The 27,603-nt window shown below is 40.0% G+C and overlaps 1 protein-coding gene across 2 annotated transcripts in view; it reads left to right on the top strand.

Moving 5' to 3' along the window:
* The window catches only part of sbno1 (strawberry notch homolog 1 (Drosophila)), a 45,741-nt gene that overhangs the window by 14,776 nt on the left and 3,362 nt on the right, over positions 1–27,603 (top strand). For both annotated transcript variants that reach the window (XM_062057381.1, XM_062057380.1), the window contains exons 11-32: positions 3,763–3,924; positions 4,007–4,142; positions 4,208–4,313; positions 4,373–4,526; positions 4,598–4,780; positions 4,873–4,970; positions 6,689–6,840; positions 8,311–8,514; positions 8,585–8,767; positions 8,845–9,014; positions 11,716–11,847; positions 13,805–13,940; positions 14,021–14,133; positions 14,201–14,272; positions 17,139–17,238; positions 17,301–17,375; positions 17,446–17,592; positions 17,671–17,765; positions 20,760–20,846; positions 20,993–21,130; positions 21,207–21,283; positions 24,103–24,296. In XM_062057381.1, the coding sequence (XP_061913365.1) occupies positions 3,763–3,924; positions 4,007–4,142; positions 4,208–4,313; positions 4,373–4,526; positions 4,598–4,780; positions 4,873–4,970; positions 6,689–6,840; positions 8,311–8,514; positions 8,585–8,767; positions 8,845–9,014; positions 11,716–11,847; positions 13,805–13,940; positions 14,021–14,133; positions 14,201–14,272; positions 17,139–17,238; positions 17,301–17,375; positions 17,446–17,592; positions 17,671–17,765; positions 20,760–20,846; positions 20,993–21,130; positions 21,207–21,283; positions 24,103–24,296 (2,914 nt within the window). The remainder of the gene's footprint in view (positions 1–3,762; positions 3,925–4,006; positions 4,143–4,207; positions 4,314–4,372; positions 4,527–4,597; positions 4,781–4,872; positions 4,971–6,688; positions 6,841–8,310; positions 8,515–8,584; positions 8,768–8,844; positions 9,015–11,715; positions 11,848–13,804; positions 13,941–14,020; positions 14,134–14,200; positions 14,273–17,138; positions 17,239–17,300; positions 17,376–17,445; positions 17,593–17,670; positions 17,766–20,759; positions 20,847–20,992; positions 21,131–21,206; positions 21,284–24,102; positions 24,297–27,603) is intronic.

Below are 27,603 nucleotides of genomic sequence, written 5' to 3'. Positions count from 1 at the left end.
CAGTATGCTGTTTTTTTCCCCAATAAAATACTGGAAAGGATAGAAATGTGGTTTCTCTTTTATCCGATTATTAATCAAATTAATCGACAGATTAATCGATTATCAAATAAGTTGTTAGTTGCAGCCCTAATATATACATACACACACATACATACATATGTATACATATACATACATACATACATACATATACACATATATGGAGTGATATATATATATATATATATATATGTTTATATATATATTTTTTCTGATTATTATTATTATTAATGTATTTCTTTTTTTGTTTATTTAACTGATGTATTTGTAGACACTACTTTGGTTTTTTTGCTGTTTCTTTCTTTTTTTGGGAGGGGTGGGTGGTATGGTCGGGATATAAACAAAAAATATTTGGACATTTATAGCCGACAACAGATATATGATGTAATGGATAGGAATGTCTGATGCTGGATGTCAATAAAAAGAAAATGAAAAAAAACAAAAACAGTTACAACTAAATTGCATGTCACAATCAAACCGCTGATGCGATTAGTACAATACTTACCGTATTAACACTTATTAGGGCGCAACAAAAGACTAGCTCGAGCAAAGACTAACCTGACTAGCCAACACACTATAAATGTATACACTACTGCCATCTAGCGTCTTGGACTTGCAGCTGTTACTGCAACTTATTGTCATACTTTAAGATTAGATTAAGATTAAAGTACCAATGATTGCTCCCCAAGGGGATGGGACAAATGCAGAGGACAAATTTCACCACATCTAGTGTGTGTGTGAAGAAAATGAGTGTTAAAAAGCAAGCTTTGACAACTGGGCTAAAGTTATCATAATCAGTTCATTTTTACTGTTACTTTTTGGAGTATTGAGCAATACTTTTGACAACCCTAGTACGTTTTAGGGCTGCACAAGTATTCAAATTTTAATCGTGATCACGATTTTGGCAGCTACTCGGCGATGTTGACATTTTAAAAAAACAGGCTACGCTGCATTTCAAACCAAGCACGTTCGCAGCCTACCGTTAGCCAACCACCAGGGGGCGACCGATAGACAGTGAGAGCAAGTAAGAGTTAATGACAACAGAGGGTGAAGGTAGATCCGCTAATAGCTCCCGCAAATATTAGGAAAAGAAATGCATTTTTACATCAGTGCTCTCGCCTCTGTTACCCACAGGGTGCTAACAGGCACGCATTGTAACTCTGAAACACTGCCGCACACCTCGCCGTTTCCCGAAAACGAATAAATGCTCTCGCGCGGATGAACCAACAACAAACGCCACAATGAGTTGCACGATAAAGCTGAGTTGGATTTCACTTCCAAACAAATTGTCGAGTTGTGGAGACACGTTGAGCATTAACAACGCTTCCCTTCTTTTCTCTAGCGCCAAACTCTCAAAAACTTGCCAAGACGACAGATGTAATAAAGTTTTATTTGGCCAAAGACATATCTCATATACATACTGTAAGCTAGGGCTGGGCCATATGGCAAAAAAAAAAGATCACAATTAATTTTTTCATATCATCCGATCTTGATTAATATGATTTTTTTATTAAATGCATCATGTCCCGTGCAGGATTATAGCGAGCATTGTTGCATCCTTACTGTTCACTACTGCAGTATCTTGTAACAGACAATTTCTGCCATGTTTGATTGAGCTAATATATGCTAACAGCCGACTACTGTCATTTTGTCCATATATGTAATTGTGTTTACCAGAGGTGCAACAGTACAGGTAACCCACACTACGGTCTGTACCGTATTTTTCGGAGTATAAGTCGCTCCGGAGTATAAGTCGCACCGGCCGAAAATGCATAATAAAGAAGGAAAAAAACATATAAGTCGCACTTGAGTATGAGTCGCATTTTTTGGGAAAATGTATTTGATAAAAGCCAACACCAAGAATAGACATTTGAAAGGCAATTTAAAATAAATAAAGAATAGTGAACAACAGGCTGAATAAGTGTACGTTATATGAGGCATAAATAACCAACTGAGAACGTGCCTGGTATGTTAACGTAACATATTATGGTAAGAGTCATTCAAATAACTATAACATATAGAACATGCTATACGTTTACCAAACAATCTGTCACTCCTAATCGCTAAATCCCATGAAATCTTATACGTCTAGTCTCTAACGTGAATGAGCTAAATAATATTATTTGATATTTTACGCTAATGTGTTTATAATTTCACACACAAGTCGCTCCTGAGTATTAGTCGCACCCCCGGCCAAACTAAGAAAAAAACTGCGACTTAATGTCCGAAAAATACGGTACTTGGTTTTAGGGCCACGGTTTTGCCTCTTTTTGATACGTTTTGTGGGGGTAATGAGAACCACTATTCTTCCTCTCAAAGTTAGTTAGTTTGTTTGCTTATCACAAACATTCTTCAGTAAACAAAGTATCCGTGGTTTACCGAATACTATAATATAGGGCTGGGCGATATGGCCTTTTATTAATATCTCGGTATTTTTAGGCCATGTCACGATACACGATATATGTCTCGATATTTTTGCCTTAGCCTTGAATGAACACTTGATGCATATAATCACAGCAGTATGATGATTCTATGTGTCTACATTAAAACATTCTTCTTCATACTGCATTAATATATGCTACTTTTAAACTTTCATGCAGAGAGGGGAAATCACAACTAAAAGTGTATTAAACAGTTATTAAGCAGTGGCACAAACATTCATGTCATTTCAAAACAGAAAGTGCAAGATTGTCAGAGACATTTTAAAACAAGCTATGAGTGCACTTCTGTGCATGATGTCACTAAGATGACATATCAAAACAACACTCAATTAAAGTGCACTTTTTGTACAGAACGCCACTACAATAGTTTAAAACAAATAAATTGCACTTTTGTGCATGATGTCACACAAGAGATTTCAATAAGTGTCAAATAAAAATGAGCTGCATAATAGGATATCAAATAGTGTATGTCCTTCACTATGTGGTAGGTTCCTGCGGACGTTATCTCCTTCTGTTTTTGACTATTTGTTTCATACGGTGTTGATCTGGAAATGGAAGACGCCAGCCTCAATTGGGTCAGTGCTGGTTGCTTCCGCATTTTGTTGGTGTGGCACCGGCCGAGATGTTGACATGCAGAGTTTCAAGCACTCCTTATTCTCTAGCGGGTGACTTTTCAAATGATGCTACAAATTAGTAATGCTGCTACTTTTTGTAGCAACGCTTTTGCCGCATACTTGACATATTACGGATTACGGTTGTCTGTTCAGCATCTTCCCGCTTGAAGCCAAACCACCACGGGACGATGGACCCTGTGCTGTTTTTCTTGGGAATTAATTCTTCTTCCTCCATTTGTTACCAGATTCGCACCTTCTCTCTCTCTCGTATTAACACTCACACCGCTCAGCTTGCACCACAGCTAATGTTACCCATGCCACTACCTCTCTGCTCGGCGAGGGCGTATGACGTTGCACGCGCGACAGTATGTAAGAAGGTGCGCTTGTTTTATGTCTCTGTGAGAAGGAGAGACAAGAAAGAGTTAGAAAAGCCTGTAGTGTGATGCCCTCAGCTAAAAGCAACTGCGTGAGAACGTATTCTGGAATACTCAGGAAATAGTAATTTTCTACATCGCACAGAGACAAACCCACGATATATCGAGTATATTTGATATATCGCCCAGCCCTACTATAATAATTTTAAATAACTGTGATGATTATTTTGGCCATAATGGTTTTGGCTTAGTCCTGTCAACGTATCAGTCGTGTGACTCCTCATCTCTTTTCAGTTCAAATACGGCAAAATCTCCTCCAAACACAACGGCAGCGTGAAAAAGGGCGTCATCTTCGCCACCTACTCTTCGTTGATCGGAGAGAGCCAGTCGGGAGGGAAGTACAAGACCAGGTTTGAGCAGCTGCTGCACTGGTGCGGGGAGGACTTTGACGGCGCTGTATCCTTTCATAAAGATCCTTCTTAGTTTATCCACAGTTTTTCTCCCGTACGAAATGTTTCCTTGACTCCAACCGCCTCAGATTGTCTACGATGAATGCCACAAAGCTAAGAATGTGTGTCCCATTGGATCATCCAAACCCACGAAAACCGGGCTGGCGGTGTTGGAGCTGCAGAACAAACTACCCAAGGCTCGCGTGGTGTACGCCAGTGCGACAGGTTGGTGGAAGAAAACGAGTTCTGTCTGGTCATCAGGCTGAGTTTGCTGCACATGCTCCAACCAGGTGCCTCTGAACCAAGAAACATGGCGTACATGAACCGCTTGGGCATCTGGGGACACAAAACGCCCTTCAGGGAGTTTGGCAACTTTATCCAAGCCGTGGAGCGCAGGTGAGAACGTTGAAGGTTCCAGCAGGTTTGGAAGAGAGCTTAAACCAAGTGACTTCCAGGGGAGTGGGCGCCATGGAGATTGTGGCCATGGACATGAAGCTGAGGGGAATGTACATCGCAAGGCAGCTGAGTTTCACAGGCGTGACGTTCAAGATTGAGGAGGTTCCCCTGACTCAGCACTACATCAACATGTACAACAAGTCCGTCAGGCTGGTGAGTGCACCCTCCAGCTGCCCAACATGTTCCTGCCTGTCCTCGCTTCAACCTCACTTCTTGGCAAACAGTGGGTGAGCGCACGCGAGAAGTTCCAGCAGGCCGCCAACCTGATGGACGCCGAGCAGCGCATGAAGAAGTCCATGTGGGGCCAGTTCTGGTCGGCCCACCAGAGGTTCTTCAAGTACCTCTGCATCGCCTCCAAGGTCCGCAGGGTGGTCCAGCTGGCCCGAGAGGAAGTGCAGAACGGGAAGGTGAGACCCGAAAAGGCTTTCAGTTAAAACACTACAAAATGATTCTCACTCTTCCTGGAACAAGATGTCGCTGACGTGTTGCTCCCCCGCAGTGCGTGGTGATTGGCCTGCAGTCCACCGGAGAAGCAAGAACCCTGGAGGCATTGGAGGAAGGAGGCGGAGAGCTTAATGACTTTGTGTCAACCGCAAAGTAGGAAGAAATGTTTTGTACAGTACATGACGCACCTTTTCCTCATTCAATGTGTGTTCTTTATTTTCATGACTATTTACATTGTAGATTGTCACATCAAAACTATGAATGAACACATGTGGAGTTATGTCATAGAAATAACTGAAAACATGTTTTATATACGAGTTTCTTCAAAATAGCCACCCTTTGCTCTGATTACTGCTTTGCACACTCTTGGCATTCTCTCAATGAGCCTCAAGAGGTAGTCACCTGAAATGGTTTTCACTTCACAGAAGTGCTTGAAACGATTCATGTGACATAGCATTTTGTTGATATTTTATGGTGTATAAATAATTCCCTCAACGCCTTGACTGCGCCTAGAAATTCTGTCCATAAAAGTTATGAACAGAATCGGTGACAAAGGGCAGCCTTGGCGGAGTCCAACCCTCACTGGAAACGTGTCCGACTTACTGCCGGCAATGTGGACCAAGCTCTGACACTGATCGTACAGGGAGCGGACCGCCACAATCAGACAGTCTGATACCCCATACTCTCTGAGCACTCCCCACAGGACTTCCCGAGGGACACGGTCGAATGCCTTCTCCAAGTCCACAAAACCCATGTAGACTGGTTGGGAAAACTCCCATGCACCCTCAAGGACCCTGCCGAGAGTATAGAGCTGGTCCACAGTTCTACGATCAAGACGAAAACCACACTGTTCCTCCTGGATCCGAGGTTCGACTATCCGGCGTAGCCTCCTCTCCAGTACACCTGAGTACCGGGAAGGCAGAGGAGTGTGATCCCACGATAGTTAGAACACACCCTCCGGTTCCCCTTCTTAAAGAGAGGAGCCACCACCCCGGTCTGCCAATCCAGAGGTAACGCCCCCGATGTCCACGCGATGCTGCAGAGTCTTGTCAACCAAGACAGCCCCACAGCATCCAGAGCCTTAAGGAACTCCGGGCAGATCTCATCTAGCCCTCGGGCCTTGCCACCAAGGAGCTTTTTAACTACCTCAGCAACCTCAGCCCCAGAAATAGGAGAGCCCACCACAGATTCCCCAGACACTGCTTCCTCATAGGAAGACGTGTTGGTGGGATTGAGGAAGTATTCCATCCACTGATCCACAACATTCGCAGTCGAGGTCAGCAGAACACCATCCTCACCATACACGGTGTTGACAGTGCACTGCTTCCCCTTCCTGAGGCGGCGGATGGTGGTCCAGAATCGCTGGACCACCATGTGTTGAATAATTCTTACACAAAATATTTCTGCTCAAACTCTTATAGATCTGTCCCGATACAGCGTATACAGTTTGGACACACATTCTCATTCACAACACAACAGATGGTCCCAACCCCATTGATAAAGCAAGAAATTCCACTAATCAACCCTGATAATGCACACCTGTGAAGTGAAAACCATTTCAGGTGACTACCTCTTGAAGTTCATGGAGAGAATGCCAAGAGTGTGCAAAGCAGTAATCTGAGCAACGAGTGGCTATTTTGAAGAAACTAGATTATAAAACATGTTTTCGGTTATTTCACCTTTTTTTGTTAAGTATATAACTCCACATGTGTTCATTCATAGTTTTGATGTGACAATCTACAATGTAAATAGTCATGAAAATAAAGAAAACACATTGAATGAGGAGAAGGTTCGTCAAAAATGTTGGCCTGGACTGTACATAAGAGAAGAATGTGTGCGTTGACTGTCTGCCATGACGGGTGTCATTGCAGAGGTGTGCTGCAGTCTCTGGTGGAGAAGCACTTCCCAGCTCCTGACCGACAGAAACTTTACAGCCTGCTGGGCATCGACCTCTCCACCAAGAAGACGCCGTCTCCCAACGATTCTGCAGCTCAGCTCCAACAGAAGGGGAAGAAAAGAAAAGGTACAGGGAATAAGATCTAAGATAGGGGTGTCCAAACTTTTTCCACTAAGGGCCACACACCGGAAAATCCAATCATTTGATATTTTAATATATAGATTTTTTTTAACCTTTAGGGTTCCTCTGAAGTTTGGTCCCAGGGACTTGGAAGGGTATCAGTCATAACAAATGTTCAAAAACTAAGTCAAAATTCTTATTCTATGCTTGAATCTCTACATGTACCTATTGATGTAGAGATGTTGATTTATTTAAAAGAAAGTTTCATGCCCTTTTGGTCAATACACTTTTTTGTGGTAGTATTTGTATTTGATGTGAAGTACTTCATACCATTGCTTTTAAATTATTATTTTTTGAACAGTGACAGATTTTTAAAAAAAAAATAATAATAATAATCACAAAATTCTTGGGGATCCAAAACGACCCACCACACATAAAAGTGATGAAATTAAGTCACACCTTTTTATTTATTTTTTTTAAATTTTTTGACGATTAAGCCTCTAAATCAGTTTCAGATGTATCCATTTATTATAGTTTTTATAAAAAAAAATCAAAATTAGTCAATAACATAACTGGTTTTAATTCATTATTATTTTTTGAGCAGTGACCGCTTTTAAAAAAAATAAAAACAAAAAATCACCAAAACTCATGGGATCCAAAACGACCCCCGCACATAAAAGTGATGAAATTAAGTCACACCTTTTTATTTAATTTTTTGAAATTTCTTTAAAAAATTTTAAAATTAAGCCTCTAAATCAGTTTCAGATGTATCTATTTGTTATAGTTTAGTTTTTTTAAAAATCAAAATTAGTCAATAACATAACTGGCTTTAATGAATTATTATTTTTTGAGCAGTGACAGCTTTTAAAAAAATAAAAACAAAAAATCACCAAAACTCATGGGATCCAAAACGACCCCCCGCACATAAAAGTGATGAAATTAAGTCACACCTTATTTTATTTTTTTCCAACGATTAAGTCTCAATCAATTTCAGATCTATCCGTTTATTATATATATTTTTTTATCAATCAAAGAGTCAATAACATAACTGATTTTAATTCATCATTATTTTTTGAGCAGTGACGGCTTTAAAAAAAAAAAATCCCACAAATTCTTGGGGATCCAAAACAACCCCCTGCAGATAAGTGATGAAATTAAGTCATACCCTTTATTTTTATTCTATTTCAGATCCATCCGTTTATTATAGGTGGTTTTTTTTCATCAATCAAAAAGGGTCAATAACATAACTGATTTTAATTAATTATTATTTTTTGAGCATGACCGTTTTAAAGTAAAAAACTTAGTTATTTGAGTCAACATTTCGAAAAAAAATGTTTTACCTGTATGTTCTTTTTCCACTTTTTATTTTATTTTTTGTAAAGTATCTTTATAATGTGTCGCGGGCTGTTCAAACACTTTGGAGACCCCTGATCTAAGCTGCCGTGAAATGGTAAATGAAGGTGTGTCTCCTCCCAGGACCGGAGTTAAAGAAGCAGCAGCAGAAGAAGAAGCCTCGCACACATGGCGGCCTGTCGGGCACCAGCTCCGACGAGAGCCAGTCGGAGGAGTCGGATAAAGACTCGGGCAGAGACGACAGCGACGACAGCTTCAAGTCTGTCAGCTCGGCAGACGAGGACGACGACTTCAACCCTTTCAGAGACGAGTCTGATGGCGAGGACGGTGAGGATTGTGAGGAGGAAGGATGCTGGCAATGCGAGGTATTGTACACGACAAACCTTTTTCTCTCCAGATCCCTGGCTTGTCAGAAAGGAGCCCAAGAAGAACAAAGAGAAGAAGAAGAAGAAGAAAAAGAGAAGGAAGAGCATCGACCCGGATTCCATTCAAAGTGCCTTGTTAGCGTCTGGACTAGGCTCCAACCGACCTGCGTTCACCGCGCCTGTGGCGTCGCTGCCTCCCAGCACGCCGTCTACGGGTAAACCGCCAAATATCCTTGACTTGAAGCCGTTGTTATTTTGAGGACAACTCAATTGTGCTCGCTCGCCCATCCAGTCAAGCCGGAGACGGACGACAGCTGCCTGACCAGCCAGGACGCTGTGGAGCACGCGCAGAAGATGAAGAGGGAACTCCTGGACAAGCTGGAGGAACTCGCCGAGGCGCTACCACCCAACACGCTGGACGAGCTCATCGACGAGCTGGGGGGACCGGACAATGTCGCCGAGGTAGAACGGCCCAAACTGCAGTTAAAAGTTAAAAGTAGGGGCGCACGATAGCACGGATCGATACGAGGAATTACGACGTCGCACCTATAACATAAAAAAGAAAAAACTTCAATAAGCGATACAAAATTAAAAATAAAAACGCTCCAAAGAGGTGACACTACCGCTACCACACCTGGGCGAAATACGGCGCTTTATGATTTACACTTTCTACATAATTATTTTAGACCTTTAACATCAAAACTGTTACGATGTGCAGTGCTGTTTTTAAATGACCGTAAGTCTTGAACTATAGAAAAAAAATTAAATGGTTGATATCTGCGTTTTGGGTGTTGTAGGAGTTATTACGGTAATGTACGTCACAGCAGCTCAGACCAGGAACAAAGCAGAGTGGGCGGGGTTTTTTTTTCCAGAGCAGCCAGCCCCAAACGCATGTGTCAGAAACGGATGCAAATTTTTACGTGATATATCATATTGTAGGTGTTTATTACACTTTGCATTCATATTTTGCTGGGTTTGTTTGCATTTTTGTTGTGTTTTGCTTCATTGTAAAAGATACACAACTATGGAGGAGCTGGTCTGAGAAGTAAAAGAGAAGCGACGTTCATCCCATCATCCATTTTTCCACCGCTTGTCCCTTTCGGGGTCGCAGGGGGGTGCTGGAGCCTATCTCAGCTGCATTCGGCGGTAGGCAGGGTACACCCTGGAAAAGTCGCCACCTCATCGCAGGGCCAACACAGATAGACAGACAACATTCACACACTAGTGACCATTTTAGTGTTGCCAGTCAACCTATCCCCAGGTGCATGTCTTTGGAGGTGGGAGGAAACCGGAGTACCAGGAGGGAACCCACGCAGTCACGGGGAGAACATGCAAACTCCAACATTCATAGTTAATATTGTAAATCTCACTTTCTTTATTTTAATGTACATTTTGGGTGTCCCATTCAGTAAAAAACTGCAAAATTCCGTTCCGTTTTTTTGAGGTGGTCTTTCATAACGTTTTTAGAATTCCATCGGACGTTGTGACTTTTGGTATTGGTGTGCCTGGAAAAAAAGGGACCCAAACATACATACAGTACAACTAATATCATATCATTTATACACACATACACCTTGGCCCCCCAGACACATTTTTTTCTCTCAACGTGGCCCCCGAGTCAATATTTGCCCAGCTCTGACCTGTACTGTGCTGTAGGTGGGTTAGGGTTAACAAATCAAGCGCTCCTAACTTGTAGAATGTTCCACACTGCCCCTAAACTAGTGAACTTCACAGTTTAGACAAACATGGCGTTGGTCAGACTTCTCTACTCATCAGAAAACATCCTGTGTGCCGCCCAGATCAGATGCACTGAAAACGCACCTGGTTTCGACGCGTGAAACCCCACTGGCCACCCGCTGGTATCCACACCGAAAAAAGAAGACGCTATCGGTGCCTTTTTGCGGTGCAAAGTGAATGCAACATTCTTTTTACTGATGTACACAGTCTGCTGCTATTTTTCAACTTTATTACAGCAGCCCTCATTGGGTGCAGCACTAGCCCAGATTTGTGTACAGCGAGTGTGGACAACTCGGTTTTAGAGTCGGTCCCACACATGGTGCCCTGTCGTCACGTGAGGGGCTTTTGACCAATCATTCAAGAGAATGTCTGGCCATACTCGCTCTGATTGGTCACAAGGCCTTCACGTGACGACAGGGCACCATGTGTGGGACCAACTCTGAAAGCGAGTCGTCCTTACTCGCTACACGTGGCTCTGTGCTAGTAGCCACAACAATAACACCACCACCACTTTCTCCAGCGAAGTTGCAGTCAGGAACACCCGGAATTTCAAGCATCAAACATTAAAACCCTAGCAAGTCGCTTTTTGCACGTTCTCCATGTTCTGTATTGCTGCAATAATTCTGACAATTTGTTGTAGATTTTATTTATTTTTGAGTGTGTTATTAAATATATATAACCAAATTATTTAAAGTACTAGTTGAATGTCATAACATAAAAAGGCATTGGTATTTTTTTAAAAAACATTTTAAGTACCGTCACCTTTATTAAAGAACCGAAGTGGAGCTAGTATCTGTTAAAATGTAAACAAAACCTGTTCCTAATCAGGACATAATCTTAACTGATATATGGATGTGATGTTAGCTCTACCATAGTAGCCATGTCATATGATTAGGACAAATCTTCAGGTGCACTTTCTCCAATCCACCAATGTGTGGCTCTTTCTTACTTCCAGGTGTGCACAAACTACAGCCAAATTTACATTTACAAAATAATAGATCGGTCTTGAGAAGCATCTATCGCTTTGAAAATAAATGATCGTGCATGCCTAGTTAACAGAAAAGAAAACATTACTTTGTATGCTGAGTTAACAAAAAAGGGGAAAAAATCATGCATGCCAAGTAATTGAAAAGAAAAAAAATATTGTGCATGCCTAGTTAATTAAAAAGAAAAAATATATCATGCATGCCGAGATAATATAAAATAAAACATTGTGCATACTTATTTAATAGAAAAGGGAAACAAATTATGCATGCCTAGTTAATTAAAAAGAAAAACAATAAATACCATGCATGCCTAGTTAATAGAACATATAAACCATTATTGTGCATGCATAGTTAATAGTAAAAAACAATATTGTATGCTTAGTTAATAGAAAAGGGTAAATCGTTCCTGATGTCTCACAATCACTTTCCTGCCTTTTTAGATGACCGGCCGTAAAGGTCGCGTGGTCAGCAACGACGACGGAAGCATAACCTACGAGTCTCGCTCCGAGCTGGACGTCCCCGTGGAGATCCTCAACCTGACGGAGAAGCAAAGGTTCATGGACGGGGAGAAGGTAAGATTGCTTGCAGTTTTTTAAAAGGGGAATTTTGCTTATCGGTCACAATCATTATGAGAGACGTGAAGATGGATTTTTTTTTTTAATGCATTCTAAATATTTTAAAAATGTGATCGAAAGTCCGCTCACAATGGAGCTTATGGAAGCTGCTCTATTCTGCCTATAAAACCCTTAAAACATTCAAACACCTCCATTAAGGTTTTATATACACGATGTAAGTATGTGTATATATATATATATATATATATATAATATAATATAATATAGTAACAGGGACATCTATAATATTTACATATTTTGATCATTTAAAGCATACGCGGCACATTAATTTCTTACATGCATCACAAGATTTTCTTTTTTTTCTTTTTTTTCCCTTCATCACTGATTATTACTCAATGCAGACTTTCTGAGAGCCAACAAACATAATAAAACATCACAAGGTCTGCTGTCATTAGGATGCCGACTGCTTGGATGTTCAAATATTCCCATTTAGATGAAGAATGACTAATAACCCTAATAAAAGGGGTGTGGAACCAAGCGTCTTTTCGTGTCGCTATCGCCATTTCCGGGTCCTAATCGACTGTCCAAGTGTACCAATTTGTCGGAATACAGGGTTTAACACATTCATTTATTTGTGGCGGCCCGCCACGAAAGAATTACGTCCGCCACAAAATTAAAAAATGTTTTTTTAAAAATTAAATACAAATTTTATTTTTTATTTTTTACTTTTTGTCCTCTCCAGCTTCTCAGGCAAATCATATAGTTGATGTAGATGCCCATATCGGCTGTTCAGATTTACTTTACAAAAGAGAAGTGTAGGATACTTCTCTTGTTGCCTTATTTGTATTTGACTTTATTAAATGTATTTATATTAGAAACACAACATGTGTGTATAACAAAGGGTGCAAAGTCTGCAGGCAGTAGGAAACACCTGGTTAAGTGTAGGGAGTAAAACTGATGGCAGTCTAAAGTTCAAGATTTTTGGAGCTCTTTGTTCAGTGGATCAGATGTTTGATGAAGCTCTGCGTCTATCTACCACCACTACTGTTTTCTGTTTATTTGTTACTGACAGTGGCAGGACACCTCTGCCTCTGTTTCACTTTATGTTGCTGGTAAATAATATGGTTGTAGTAGTAGGCTAAAGTTAAATTATTTAGTATGCACTAATTAAAGGGGCAGAGCTTTGAGACATTTTAGCTTTTATATTTTATAAGATATATTTTTTGTAAGAACCGCAATTAATAAATATATTTCAGTGAATAACTTATTGTTCAAATCTGTATATAAATATGTACATAAAGTGTTGTAATTATATTGTAAAATGAATGGATGGATGGATGGATGGACGTTTAAAACAAAACTATTATTAATTAGTAAGTATAAATTTTTTGAGCCTTTTTAAAGAAAATCAAATTATTGTAGTAAATTATGCAAATTACTCGATAATGTCATGGTGACCACGCCCATATCCACGCCCCCACCGCCACAGGTATCTTGGCAGTTTATGGGAAACACTGGAATACATCCTCAGCCACCTTTTATCCAGGTGAGCGTCATGATTAGTGATTTGCAATAAATTTCAGGGGCGTGAGGAAAGACCTCACCAGTCGACCATGTTGGAATTGTACACAAGCTTGTGATCACGTTTGTCGAATAACAATATCACTAATATTCGGTTAATATTCAAGTCACGAAATGTAAAAGGAGTATTGTTGGCGCTTTTTGAATGGTTATTTATTGGGTTTTATGGGCAGAATAGAGGACCTCCAATTGGTTCCGCTGTAAGCAGACTTTTATTTATGCTAATTTACAAGTTAGAACACATTTTTTAAAAATCTATCCATCATGTCTTTCATAATGATTGTGAATGATAGGCAAAATTCACCCAAAAAAGGCCAGTTCCCCTTTAATATTCTGTGTTATAATCTCACCTGTTGCGCTTCTCCCCGCCCAGCACATCGCCATCATCTCCGAAGCCGCCAGCTCGGGCATCTCGCTGCAGGCGGACCGGCGGGTGAAGAACCAGCGCCGCAGGGTCCACATGACGCTGGAGCTGCCGTGGAGCGCAGACAGAGCCATTCAGCAGTTTGGTGGGTGCACGTCCGCCCGGCCCCCTCCTCTACCCGCTGCAGCAAATGGAAGTAACGTTTCCTGTCATGTGACGTCACAGGCAGAACTCACAGGTCCAATCAGGTCACGGCGCCGGAGTACGTCTTCCTCATATCGGAGCTCGCCGGAGAGCAGAGATTTGCATCCATTGTGGCAAAAAGATTAGAAAGTCTTGTAAGTGAATGATTTCACCAGATGTTTTTTAACGAGTGGAAGTGAAACTCCCAATGTTTTGTGGCAGGGAGCGCTCACTCACGGCGACAGAAGAGCCACCGAGACACGAGACCTCAGCAGGTTCAACTTCGACAACAAAGTAAGCACAAGTCACTTTTGTCTTCCCGTGCGTGCGTGCCTTTGTGTGTCTAAAGCAGGGGTGTCAAACTCCTTTTCAGTGGGGGCCACATCACCCTCAGAGTTTCCACTTGTAACAGTGAATAATATATACATTGTAAATTGCTTCATTACACAATTATTGTTTATTTTTACGTACACTGTAAGAAAAACATGTGGATTTTAGAGTAAAGTTTAGTAGCTGAAATTTGACCAGAAATTGTACCATGGTTTTTTTACAATGTATCTGTAAATCAGGCCTGGGCAATTATTTTGACTTGGGGGGGCCAAATATAAAGGAAAAAAATGTGTCTGGGGCCGGTATATCTGATTTTTAGGAACACCAATACAAAACCTCACAATAAATAATGTCTGATTGAATGCTAAAAACGTTACGACAGACCGCCTTTTAAAAATGGAATGGAATTTAAAATTTTTTTTACTGAATGATACACCCAGAATGTACATGAAAATAAAGAATGTGGGATTTACAATATTAACTATGAAGGATAAAACACTGAATATTGACAACATATAAACGTCTTGGACTGGACTCTCAAACTAATATGTTAGATCCACTATGGACTGGACTATGGACTGGACTCTCACACTATTATGTTAGATCCACTATGGACTGGACTCTCACACTATTATGTTAGATCCACTATGGACTGGACTCTCAAACTAATATGTTAGATCCACTATGGACTGGACTCTCACACTATTATGTTAGATCCACTATGGACTGGACTCTCACATTATTATGTTAGATCCACTATGGACTGGACTCTCACACTATTATGTTAGATCTTATGTTAGATCCACTATGGACTGGACTCTCACACTATTATGTTAGATCCACTATGGACTGGACTCTCACTATTATGTTAGATCCACTATGGACTGGACTCTCACACTATTATGTTAGATGCACTATGGACTGGACTCTCACACTATTATGTTAGATCTTATGTTAGATCCACTATGGACTGGACTCACACTATTATGTTAGATCCACTATGGACTGGACTCTCACACTATTATGTTAGATCCACTATGGACTGGACTCTCACACTATTATGTTAGATCCACTATGGACTGGACTCTCACTATTATGTTAGATCCACTATGGACTGGACTCTCACACTATTATGTTAGATGCACTATGGACTGGACTCACACTATTATGTTAGATCCACTATGGACTGGACTCTCACACTATTATGTTAGATCCACTATGGACTGGACTCTCACACTATTATGTTAGATCCACTATGGACTAGACTCTCAAGATTATGTTAGATCCACTATGGACTGGACTCTCACACTATTATGTTAGATCCACTATGGACTGGACTCTCACACTATTATGTTAGATCCACTATGGACTGGACTCTCACACTATTATGTTAGATCCACTATGGACTGGACTCTCACACTATTATGTTAGATCCACTATGGACTGGACTCTCACACTATTATGTTAGATCCACTATGGACTGGACTCTCACTATTATGTTAGATCCACTATGGACTGGACTCTCACTATTATGTTAGATCCACTATGGACTGGACTCTCACTATTATGTTAGATCCACTATGGACTGGACTCTCACACTATTATGTTAGATCCACTATGGACTGGACTCTCACTATTATGTTAGATCCACTATGGACTGGACTCTCACTATTATGTTAGATCCACTATGGACTGGACTCTCACTATTATGTTAGATCCACTATGGACTGGACTCTCACACTATTATGTTAGATCCACTATGGACTGGACTCTCACACTATTATGTTAGATCCACTATGGACTGGACTCTCACTATTATGTTAGATCCACTATGGACTGGACTCTCACACTATTATGTTAGATCCACTATGGACTGGACTCTCACTATTATGTTAGATCCACTATGGACTGGACTCTCACACTATTAACTAAATCCACTATGGACTGGACTCTCACACTATTATGTTAGATCCACTATGGACTGGACTCACACTATTATGTTAGATCCACTATGGACTGGACTCACACTATTATGTTAGATCCACTATGGACTGGACTCACACTATTATGTTAGATCCACTATGGACTGGACTCACACTATTATGTTAGATCCACTATGGACTGGACTCACACTATTATGTTAGATCCACTATGGACTGGACTCACACTATTATGTTAGATCCACTATGGACTGGACTCTCACACTATTATGTTAGATCCACTATGGACTGGACTCACACTATTATGTTAGATCCACTATGGACTGGACTCTCACACTATTAACTAGATCCATTGCACCGGTCGCTTGGAGAGGGGGAGTCCCCATATCTGCGGTCCCCTCCAAGGTTGCTCATGGTCATCCAATTGGGTTGAGTTTTTTCTTGCCATGATGTGGGATCTGAGCAGAGGATGTCGTTGTGGCTTGTGCAGCCCTTTGAGACACTCATGACTTAGGGCTATATAAATAAACTTTGATCTATTGGTCACACTTATCATTACACCATGTAAAATTGCTTCGAGGTCAGTAAGCACAACCAGAATTATTCCGTACATTAGACGCACCTGGTTGTAAGGCGCACTGTCGATTTTTGAGAAAAGGAAAGGATTTTAAGTGCGCCTTACAGTCCGAAAAATACGATAAGTTTAAAAAATATATGAAAATGCATACAGTACATGTTTTTTTTTTTTTGTCAAAATAGAAAGTTGACTACATTTAGAAACAAATTTACGGATGGTAATTCCAAGCCTTTGCGGGCCACATTAAATGAGGTGGTGGGCCAGATATTTGAGTTTGACACGTGGTCTAAAGTGTGCCTCGGTCTCGCCACAGTACGGCAGGAACGCGCTGGAAATCGTGATGAAGTCGATAGTGAGGCTGGACACGCCGCTGGTTTCGCCGCCCTCCGACTTTAAAGGAGATTTCTTCAAAGGTAAAACAACATGGCAGAGATTTGCCTGCGTTGAAAAGGTTCTGATGAAGGTTGTGGTGCAGACATTCAGAGGGGCTTGATCGGTGTGGGCCTCATCAACGTGGAGGACCGCTACAACACGCTGTCACTGGACAAAGGTGAGTTCCACATCATTCTTGCTCATTTCAACACTATATTCATCCTCGTTTTTATCTGTCACCACCATAGACTACAACAACATGGGGAAGTTCCTGAACCGCATTCTGGGCATGGAGGTCCACCAGCAGAACGCTCTGTTCCAGTACTTCTCTGACACGCTGGCCGCCGTCATCCAGGAAGCAAAGAGGAACGGAAGATACGATATGGGCATTCTTGGTACCAGGCTTCGCTCGCTTTTTGATTTATTTCAATCTTTTTTTTGTAGCATCACTTCATTTCTGTCCGTTTATTCAGATCTGGGTTCTGGTGACGAGAAGGTGAAGAAGGTGGACTGCAAAAAGTTCCTGACGCCGGGCTACACAACATCTGGACATGTTGAACTCTACACGGTAGGTTCTTGTAGAGTCACCATTCCAATCCATTGTTGGGGGTAACCATTTGATTTGGAATCAATTCTTGATTCAAAACGATTCTCGATTCAAACCTATCCTTTTTTTTTTTAAACTTTGGGTGCCATTTTTATGATTGACTACATTCCTACATAAAATAAACTGCTCTATTGAAATGTATATATTACTGAAAAGAAAAATGGTTTTGTTGAATAAAATTCTACCCACACATTTAGTAAAGTCAAATACAAATAAGGCAACAGGAGAAGTATCAAACACTTATTTTTCCTAAACACATATATAAAGTTCAGGCCATACGTTTGGAGGCACCTTCTCCTCATTCAATGTGTTTTCTTTATTTTCATGACTATTTACATTGTAGATTGTCACATCCAAACTATGAATGAACACATGTGGAGTTATGTACTTATCATAACTGAAAACATCTTTTATATTCTAGTTTCTTCAAAATAGCCACTCTTTGCTCTGATTACTGCTTTGCACACTCTTGGCATTCTCTCCATGAGCTTCAAGCACACTTGTGAAGTGAGGACCATTTCAGGTGACTACCTCTTGAAGCTCATGGAGAGAATGCCAAGAGTGTGCGAAAAAGTAATCAGAGCAAAGGGTGGCTATTTTGAAGAAATTGGAATATAAAACATGTTTTCAGTTATGATAAGTACATAACTCCACATGTGTTCATTCATAGTTTTGATGTGACAATCTACAATAGTCATGAAAATAAAGAAAACGCATTGAATGAGAAGGTGTGTCCAGACTTTTGGCCTGTACTGTATGGCGATACCCGTTGACGTCACACTTGGGAAAATTGTCACAATTGGGGAAAATTACAAACGGCGTATTGTGAGGAAGTATGAACAGTGTTTCCCACACATTCATTTATTTGTGGCGGCCCGCCACGAAAGAATTACGTCCGCCACAAATATATATATATATATAATATATATATATATATATTTATTTATCTTTTTGTCCTGTCCAGCTTCTCAGGCAAATCATATAGTTGATGTAGATGCCCATATAGGCTGTTCAGATTTTACTTTACAAAAGAGAAGTGTAGGATACTTATCTTGTTGCCTTATTTGTATTTGACCACTACAGTTTTCTGTGTATTTGTTACTGACTGTGGCAGGACACCTCTGCCTCTGTTTCACTTTATGTTGCTGGTAAATAATATGGTTGTAGTAGTAGGCTAAAGTTAAATTATTTAGTATGCATTAATTAAAGGGGCAGAGCTTTAAGAGACATTTTAGCTTTTATATTTTATAAGATATATTTTTTGTAAGAACCACAATTAATAAATATGTTTCGGTGAATAACTTATTGTTCAAATCTGTATATAAATATGTACATAAAGTGTTGTAATTATATTGTAAAACGGATGGATTGATGGATGGATGGACGTTTAAAACAAAACTGTTATTATTAATTAGTAAGTATACATTTTTTGAGCCTTTTTAGAGAAAATCATATCATTGTAGTAAATTATGCAAATTACTCTGTCATGGTGACCACGCCCATAGCCACGCCCCCACAGCCACAGGTATCTTGGCAGTTTATGGGAAACACTGATGAAGGAAGCAAATATTGTTTTATAAAAATCTCCACCATGGTTTGAGTTCACATTTTCAGGAATTGTGCAGATCCAAAATACACAAAACAATATGTTGGTTTTGTATAAAGGAAAATCCTTCTTCCTCAAGGTCATAAAACCACTTCTGTCCCGGCGCTAGCTAGATGAGTCCGCCCCAAAAAGCAGGCTTTGCTAAAAAAACAAATTTTCAGTTATTTCACCTTTTTTTGTTAAGTACATAACTCCATGTGTTCCTTCATAGTTTTGATGTGACAATCTACCGTATTTTTCGGAGTATAAGTCGCACCGGCCGAAAATGCACAATAAAGAAGGAAAAAAACATATAAGTTGCACTGGCGTATAAGTCGCATTTTTGGGGGAAATATATTTGATAAAAGCCAACACCAAGAATAGACATTTGAAAGGCAATTTAAAATAAAGAATAGTGAACAACAGGCTGAATAAGTGTACGTTATATGAGGCATAAATAACCAACTGAGAACGTGCCTGGTATGTTAACGTAACATATTATGGTAAGAGTCATTCAAATAACTATAACATATAGAACATGCTATAGCATGTTCTATATGTTATAGTTATTTGAATGTTTACCAAACAATCTGTCACTCCTAATCGCTAAATCCCATGAAATCTTACACGTCTAGTCTCTTACGTGAATGAGCTAAATAATATTATTTGATATTTTACGGTAATGTGTTAATCATTTCACACATAAGTCGCTCCTGAGTATAAGTCGCACCCCCGGCCAATTATGAAAGAAACGGCAACTTATAGTCCGAAAAATACGGTACAATGTAAATAGTCATGAAAATAAAGAAAACACATTGAATGAGAAATTTTCGCCTGTACTGTAGGTCCAGATCAAGATAATTTCCTCATGTAAAGGTATGGGAAGTGTGCCTCCAAAAAATAGAGAAACAGCTGATGTACAGAATCAGGATTTAGGTGTTGATACTGAGTGCTTATTATTGGTGTGTTTGGTCAAAAACTTTGTCATTTTACAATGCCATGTTTTTTTTAAAGCCACGGTCTGTATAGACGAGACAAACTAATGTGCTTCCAGAAGAAGGAATGTGCTAAAGAGTCGCCGTGTTTATCGCCTGGAATGCACAGATTTGATTGGCTGAGTAGTTCCATGTGTGCAGTTGGTCAGGTTCTGCAAAGCATCACGCTTGACGCCAGCATTGCTAAGACGCAGTTTCAAAACTGAGCCTCCAAAGAAAGGTGTTCCCAAACTACATTGAAATCTACATTTGAACAATATATACTAGAAGTTATCCAGTATCAGTCTCGAGCTTGAGAAGCAGGAAGTGATCTGTATCGGTACTCGCTGTTGTTCTTGTTTGGTTTTTTTAAACTGAAGTTGGTTTGTTTGCCAGGTGAGTGTGGAGCGAGGGATGTCATGGGAGGAAGCGACTCACGTCTGGGCTGATCAGAACGGGCCAGATGACGGCTTCTATGTGCAGGTGTGTTTACCTTTGCTCACCTGGCAACCTGCACTAGTTTCTAGTCACACGGCACAGTCTCCCAGCATGGAAACACGACTCTGCTATTGGAGCACACGCCTACTGGGGACACGTCGGACATACTTTGTCGCCCTATTTGCTCTCAGACGAGGAACAACAAGAAGACGGCCATCTTGGTCAAAGAGGTCAACACCAAGAAGAGGCTCTTCCTGGTCTACCGGCCCAACACGGGCAGGCAGCTCAAGCTGGAGACGTACAACGACCTCAAGAAGAAGTTGAAGAAGGTTGGTGTCGGAAGCACTTTGGAAGCTTCACGAGGAAGTCTTCTGATTGGTTTGTATTTCTTTTTTCCCTCCTCAGGTCTTGTCGGAAGACGCCAAGCAGCACTGGAATGAGCAGTACACCTCGTCGGCTAAAATCTGCTCTCATGCCTTCTGGTAAGTGGACTTGCTTGTAACATTTCCACGTGCTCAACATGTCCTGATTAGAGATGTCCGATAATATCGGACCTGCCCAATATTATCGGCCGATAAATGCTTTAAAATGTAATATCGGAAATATCTGTTTCAAAAAGTAAAATGTATGACTTTTTAAAACGGCGCTGTGTACACGGACGTAGGGAGAAGTACAGAGCGCCAATAAACCTTAAGGCACTGCCTTTGCGTGCCGGCCCAATCACATAATATCTACGGCTTTTCACACACACACACACACACACACACACAAGTGAATGCAACGCATACTTGGTCAACAGCCATACAGGTCACACTGAGGTTGGCCGTATAAACAACTTTAACACTGTTCCAAATATGCGCCACACTGTGAACCCACACCAAACAAGAATGACAAACACATTTCGGAGAACATCCGCACCGTAACACAACATAAACACAACAGAACAAATACCCAGAACCCATTGCAGCACTAACTCTTCCGGGACGCTACAATATACACCCCCCGCTACCCCCTACTCCAATACCCCGCCCACCTCAACCTCCTCATGCTCTCTCAGGGAGAGCATGTCCCAAATTCCAAGCTGCTGTTTTGAGGCATGTTAAAAAAAATAATGCACTTTGTGACTTCAATAATAAATATGGCAGTGCCATGTTGGCATTTTTTTCCATAACTTCAGTTGATTTATTTTGGAAAACCTTGTTACATTGTTTAATGCATCCAGCGGGGCATCACAACAAAATTAGGCATAATAATGTGTTCATTTTACGACTATGTATTGGTATCGGTTGATATCGGAATTGGTAATTAAGAGTTGGACAATATCGGATATCGGCAAAAAAGCCATTATCGGACATCTCTAGTCCTGATATTTGAACTCTCCTTTTCATTGAGGGATAAATTAAGAATGGAGTATAGTACCGTTTTAGACTTAGACTTCCTTTTATTGTCATTCAAATTTGAACTTTGCAGTACAGATGAGAACGAAATGTCGTTGCATTATCTCATGGTAGTGCAGGATAAAAGAGCAATAAGGTGCAGATATAAATAAGTAGATTACTGTACAGATAAATATATTGCACTTTTGCATATACATCCACATTTATGGATGTATGTCATATTGTCTTTGTCGTTTTTGATTCATTAGCACCGTGATACTATACTAGTACCGGCAGTGTTGGCGTTTTGTGTCTTTTTACGCATTGAAATCAGGACGCACATTTCCATAAGTCTTTAATTTTTAATTTTTTTTATTTTTACCGACCCTGCCTTCTCCGGGTCAAAACTCCACTTTGCTTGTTTTTTTGTTTTTTTTAGCGATTATCGCTTTTCGCCGGTGCTGCGCTCTTATTACGCCGTCACTTGAGGACCGGCACGTCTCTCTCTCTCTCTGGCCAGGAGAGCGAGGACGCACCTGCGCGCTGACAGCGGGAGCAAGCGTGCAGGTGGAGGCAGGCTAGCTATTTGCTTCAAGCTAACCAGCACCCGACCAGACTCCTCCACCTCAAAAAACATAGTTTGCAGGTCAACGAATATGTGCCTTTTGAAGAGTAATGTGCGATGAGGGTTCAAAAGGAGTGTCTTGGGGAAGTGGCTGACAAGTTAGCAAGTGACATCATCACCGTCATTGTTTACTGAAGCAGAGATGCTGACTGTGTGTTATGATGAACGCGCATGCGTCGCCAGGCTCTGATATTTATCGTTAGACTTATCACATTTAATTTTTTATTATCTATAGCAGGGCTGTCAAAAGTGTGGCCCGGAGGCCATTTACGGCCCACTGCTAAAGTTTTAAAGGCTCACGGCACTTTCTAAATATACTATTAAAATAAACAAAAAAATAATTTATTTTTATTTAGCCTTTATTTAACCAGGTAAAATCCCATTGAGATCTTTGATCTCTTTTCCAAGGGAGACCTGGCCAAGAGGGCAGCAGCAAGGTTACATTAAAAACAGTAAACAACACATAAAACATCAAATTTACAACATTAAAACTTGCTCACATGGAGCATACAGCTTTGAACTCATTGAATGTAGCAAGAGTTTGAAGTTGAAGATTCGATTTGTGAAATAAAAAGTTGAATAAAAAAGCTTACAGGTGAAATGTAATTTAGAAAAAGTTGCAATGTTGACTAATAACACAAAGCTGTTTTTTTTCTTTAAAACTGTCATTGCTCAAAACATAATATTGAATCAAAATCAATGTTTTTATGAATGATTGACCTGTACAAGGCTCTGATTACTTCACATCAAATATTCCACTCTGAAAGATATTTTTTGTAGAAGATTTAGCATATTTTGTGTTTACCATAAAAACACAGTTTTCTTTGACAAAAAGGGCAGAAAACAAACAAAAAACATTAAAAAAAAAAAGAATTGACGGTTAGATTTGAAGTTGATGAATGTTTATAACTGAATATGTTTACATATGCATAAAAATGTGTTTTCTTTTGTACTATTTTTTTAATGAATAAACGTTTATGACAATCTTTTTCCAGAACACAATATAGAATGTGAGCTATAACAGGATAATGCATGCATTTATCATTTGTTTTCAAAACGCTTACAAGAAGTGGGACCCCATTTTTATGACTTGATGGGGTCCCCGGTACCCCATTTTGAAAATTCCTAGCGCCAACACTGAGCGTGTATTTTTTCTGTCAAAATGGAAAGATTGACCTAAAATAGTAAGAAAAGTTAGTGTTCTTTATTCACATTATTTCTAGGCTTTCGAGGGCCAAATAAAAAGATGAGTTTGACACCTTTGTGCATGGTTAATGCTGTGATACCGTTCTTCCTGTAGGAGGGGAAACTGCAAAAAGGCCTCCGTGGGGCTTCAGTGCGAGGTGGGCCTCCGCTGTCGGACGTACTACGTCCTGTGCGGCTCGGTGCTCAGCGTGTGGAACGAGCTGGAGGAGGTGCTCACCCCCGTCAGCGGAACCAACGTCAAGGTGCAGATTGTCCGCCTCAGGACCGAAGACGGTCAGAGGATAGTTGGTGAGTGACCATTCACTGAGCTACAGGAAGTGTTAAGATGTCCAAGACAAACCCAAGTTACGACGGGACGAGAGAGGGAAGGGAAGCGTTACGACGGGACGAGAGAGGGAAGGGAAGCGTCCGCCTTCGTTGAGAGCCAGAGAGATACATTTGTTGCGGATATTAAGACAATGTGCGTGTTGACTAAAAAAGCTGTACACGGACTACTCAAAAGTGGTACCTCGGTGTTGAAGTTTAATTGGTTCTGTGACACAGCTCGTAACCCAAAACACTTAAAATAGTCTTGGCCCCTCCAAAAAAATGCCAATTTTAACATGTAACCTGCTGTTAAATATGAACACGCTTCTAGATAAGCAATACTGTATGGAAAACAATACAATGGATTGTAGTACAAACTATATTAGTTCTACAAAGTAATGTAATAATGATGTACGATACCACTGGTTTTCTTTCCCATCCGATACCGAGGAAAATTCAGGATGGTATCAGCGATACCGACCCGATACTTAGTGCAAATTTACCAAATGGGTCTGCTAAAATTTTAAAAGTTGTGTATTTCAAATAACATAGTTATTATTGTTATATAGTATTTTTATATACATTTTTTGATTTTATATGTATTTCAAACTCTGAAATAAAGCAGTGGCGTGAATAACAATATAGCCAAGCTAATGCAACAGAAAAAAGTACATGAAAATAAGGTTTCGAAACATAACAAAAGGAAATACACTACCGTTCAAAAGTTTGGGGTCACATTGAAATGTCCTTATTTTTGAAGGAAAAGCACTGTACTTTTCAATGAAGATAACTTTAACCTAGTCTTAACTTGAAAGAAATACACTCTATACATGGCTAATGTGGTAAATGACTATTCTAGCTGCAAATGTCTGGTTTTTGGTGCAATATCTACATAGGTGTATAGAGGCCCATTTCCAGCAACTATCACTCCAGTGTTCTAATGGTGCAATGTGTTTGCTCATTGGCTCAGAAGGCTAATTGATGATTAGAAAACCCTTGTGCAATCATGTTCACACATCTGAAAACAGTTTAGCTCGTTACAGAAGCTACAAAACTGACCTTCCTTTGAGCAGATTGAGTTTCTGGAGCATCACATTTGTGGGGTCAATTAAACGCTCAAAATGGCCAGAAAAAGAACTTTCATCTGAAACTCGACAGTCTATTCTTGTTCTTAGAAATGAAGGCTATTCCACAAAATTGTTTGGGTGACACCAAACTTTTGAACGGTAGTGTAAGTAATATAAAAAAGCATTAAAATAAATAAGAACTACTATTAGTATAAAAAGTAACATTTCAGTTACAACAAAAGCATTCAACATGGCCCCTTAAAAGTTGACTTACTTTTTTTACACTGTTTCTGTTAATGATACACTTTAAATAACTACAGTATAAAAAGTATCGATATTTAGATTTTAGAATCGATATTAAAGCATAAATATCTAGTATCGGCGGTATTAGTATTTCAGTATCAATCCGCACTAATGTCCGGTATTTAGCAGAGGTATGAATCTTTGGCCACCTAATGATTTGATCCGGTTTGGATTCCCAGTCAATTCTCGATTCAAATCGATTCCTGCAATGTATTATTTGGTAGAATAATTTAAATAATAAAGTAGAAACATTTCCAAAAAAAATTACTGGTTAGAAAAGCTAAAAATGTATGTTCAAAATAAAATATTTTTAAATAGATTTTTTAAAATTATGAATCGATTTAGGATCGGGTTAATGATTTTTTTTGTGAACCCTTAAATCACCTTAGTGACTGGACCTCTACTGCATCTCCATCAAACACCCTATCGGCAGCTTCATCATATTTTCATGGATAAATGCCTGCCGTTTAGATATTTTATTTTAACACCTTTGGCAGGTGTTATTTTAAGCCTTTTATATTCTCATTCACTTCCTTCCCGACTACGGTTAAAAAAAGAAGGCAAGTTCTGCTAGCTATAAGCTAATGCTAGCAAGTAAGACAAATGTTTTTGTTCAGATCTTACGTGGTTCACTGGGATGATCCTAAAGCATAACAATTAGTTTGTATCCCAAAAACCTTATGAGCTGAGGTACTACTGTACAACCAAGTTTAGCTTGGACAGTATTTTCCTTGATAAGATGTCGTGTATTTTCCGGACTTCAGAGTATTTAAGCCACACCCACTAAAGTTTAGAGATAAAAAATTGTTTTCATATATTAAGCCACAGATATATATACGTTGTGAAATGAGTAATTTACACAGAAAGATTTTGTAAATGTTTATTCACATACCTTAATTGTTTCCAAACTGTGTAACACGGCAGTAAAACGGCTGATCAAACAAAACAGAAGTCATGGTCATGGACCCACTAGCTGCGGAACACTCAATAACTCAACGGTGACGGTTTGGTGAATTTGTGGAACTGAAACGATACAAAAATAATGCCGTTGTAAGTTAATAATACTAACACAGACACTTGTAAACGTGTTAGCACATTGGCTAATAACGCTAGCTTCATTACATTATGATAGTACGTACAAATATGCATGAAAACACTCCTACAGACATCACACACGGGACGCTTTAGTAAGTAGGAATTGCTTGAGTTATATTGTATTATATATATAGTATATAATATATATACATATATTATATATTGTATTATATTAACCTACTCAGTGGCCTAGTGGTTAGAGTGTCCGCCCTGTGATGGGTAGGTTGTGAGTTCAAAACCCGGCCGAGTCATACCAAAGACTATAAAAATGGGAGCCATTACCTCCCTGCTCGGCACTCAGCATCAAGGGTTGGAATTGGGGGTTAAATCACCAAAACTGATTCCCGGGCGCGGCCACTGCTGCTGCCCGCTGCTCCCCTCACCTCCCAGGGGGTGGGACAAATGCAGAGGACAGATTTCACCACACCTAGTGTGTGTGTGACTATCATTGGTACTTTAACTTGTAAAACTTCCAAACGTTGCTTGGAGTGATGAAGAATCCTTTCGAGTAGAAATTTTTTCCCTTGCGGATCATTAAAGTTTGTCTAAGTCTAAGACGGAACGGCACTTTTCCTTCTGGTTCAAGGCTTTAAACGGCAGGAAACCCCGTAGGCCAGGCCTGGGCAATTATTTTCGGGGGCCAAATATAGAGAAAAAAATTGTCCGGAGGCCGATATATCTATTTTTAGGAAAACTAATACAAAACCTCACACTAAAGTCTGATTTAATGCTAAAAATGTTATGACCGACCGCCTTAAAAACGGAATGGAATTTTTTTTCTTCTATGAAGGATAAAACCCTGAATATTGAGAGCATATGAACGT

The sequence above is a fragment of the Entelurus aequoreus genome, linkage group LG08, assembly GCF_033978785.1.
Source record: "Entelurus aequoreus isolate RoL-2023_Sb linkage group LG08, RoL_Eaeq_v1.1, whole genome shotgun sequence".
Taxonomy (NCBI): domain Eukaryota; kingdom Metazoa; phylum Chordata; class Actinopteri; order Syngnathiformes; family Syngnathidae; genus Entelurus; species Entelurus aequoreus.
The sequence above is the reverse complement of the archived record's forward strand: the minus strand, read 5'-3'. Positions and strand labels throughout refer to the sequence as shown.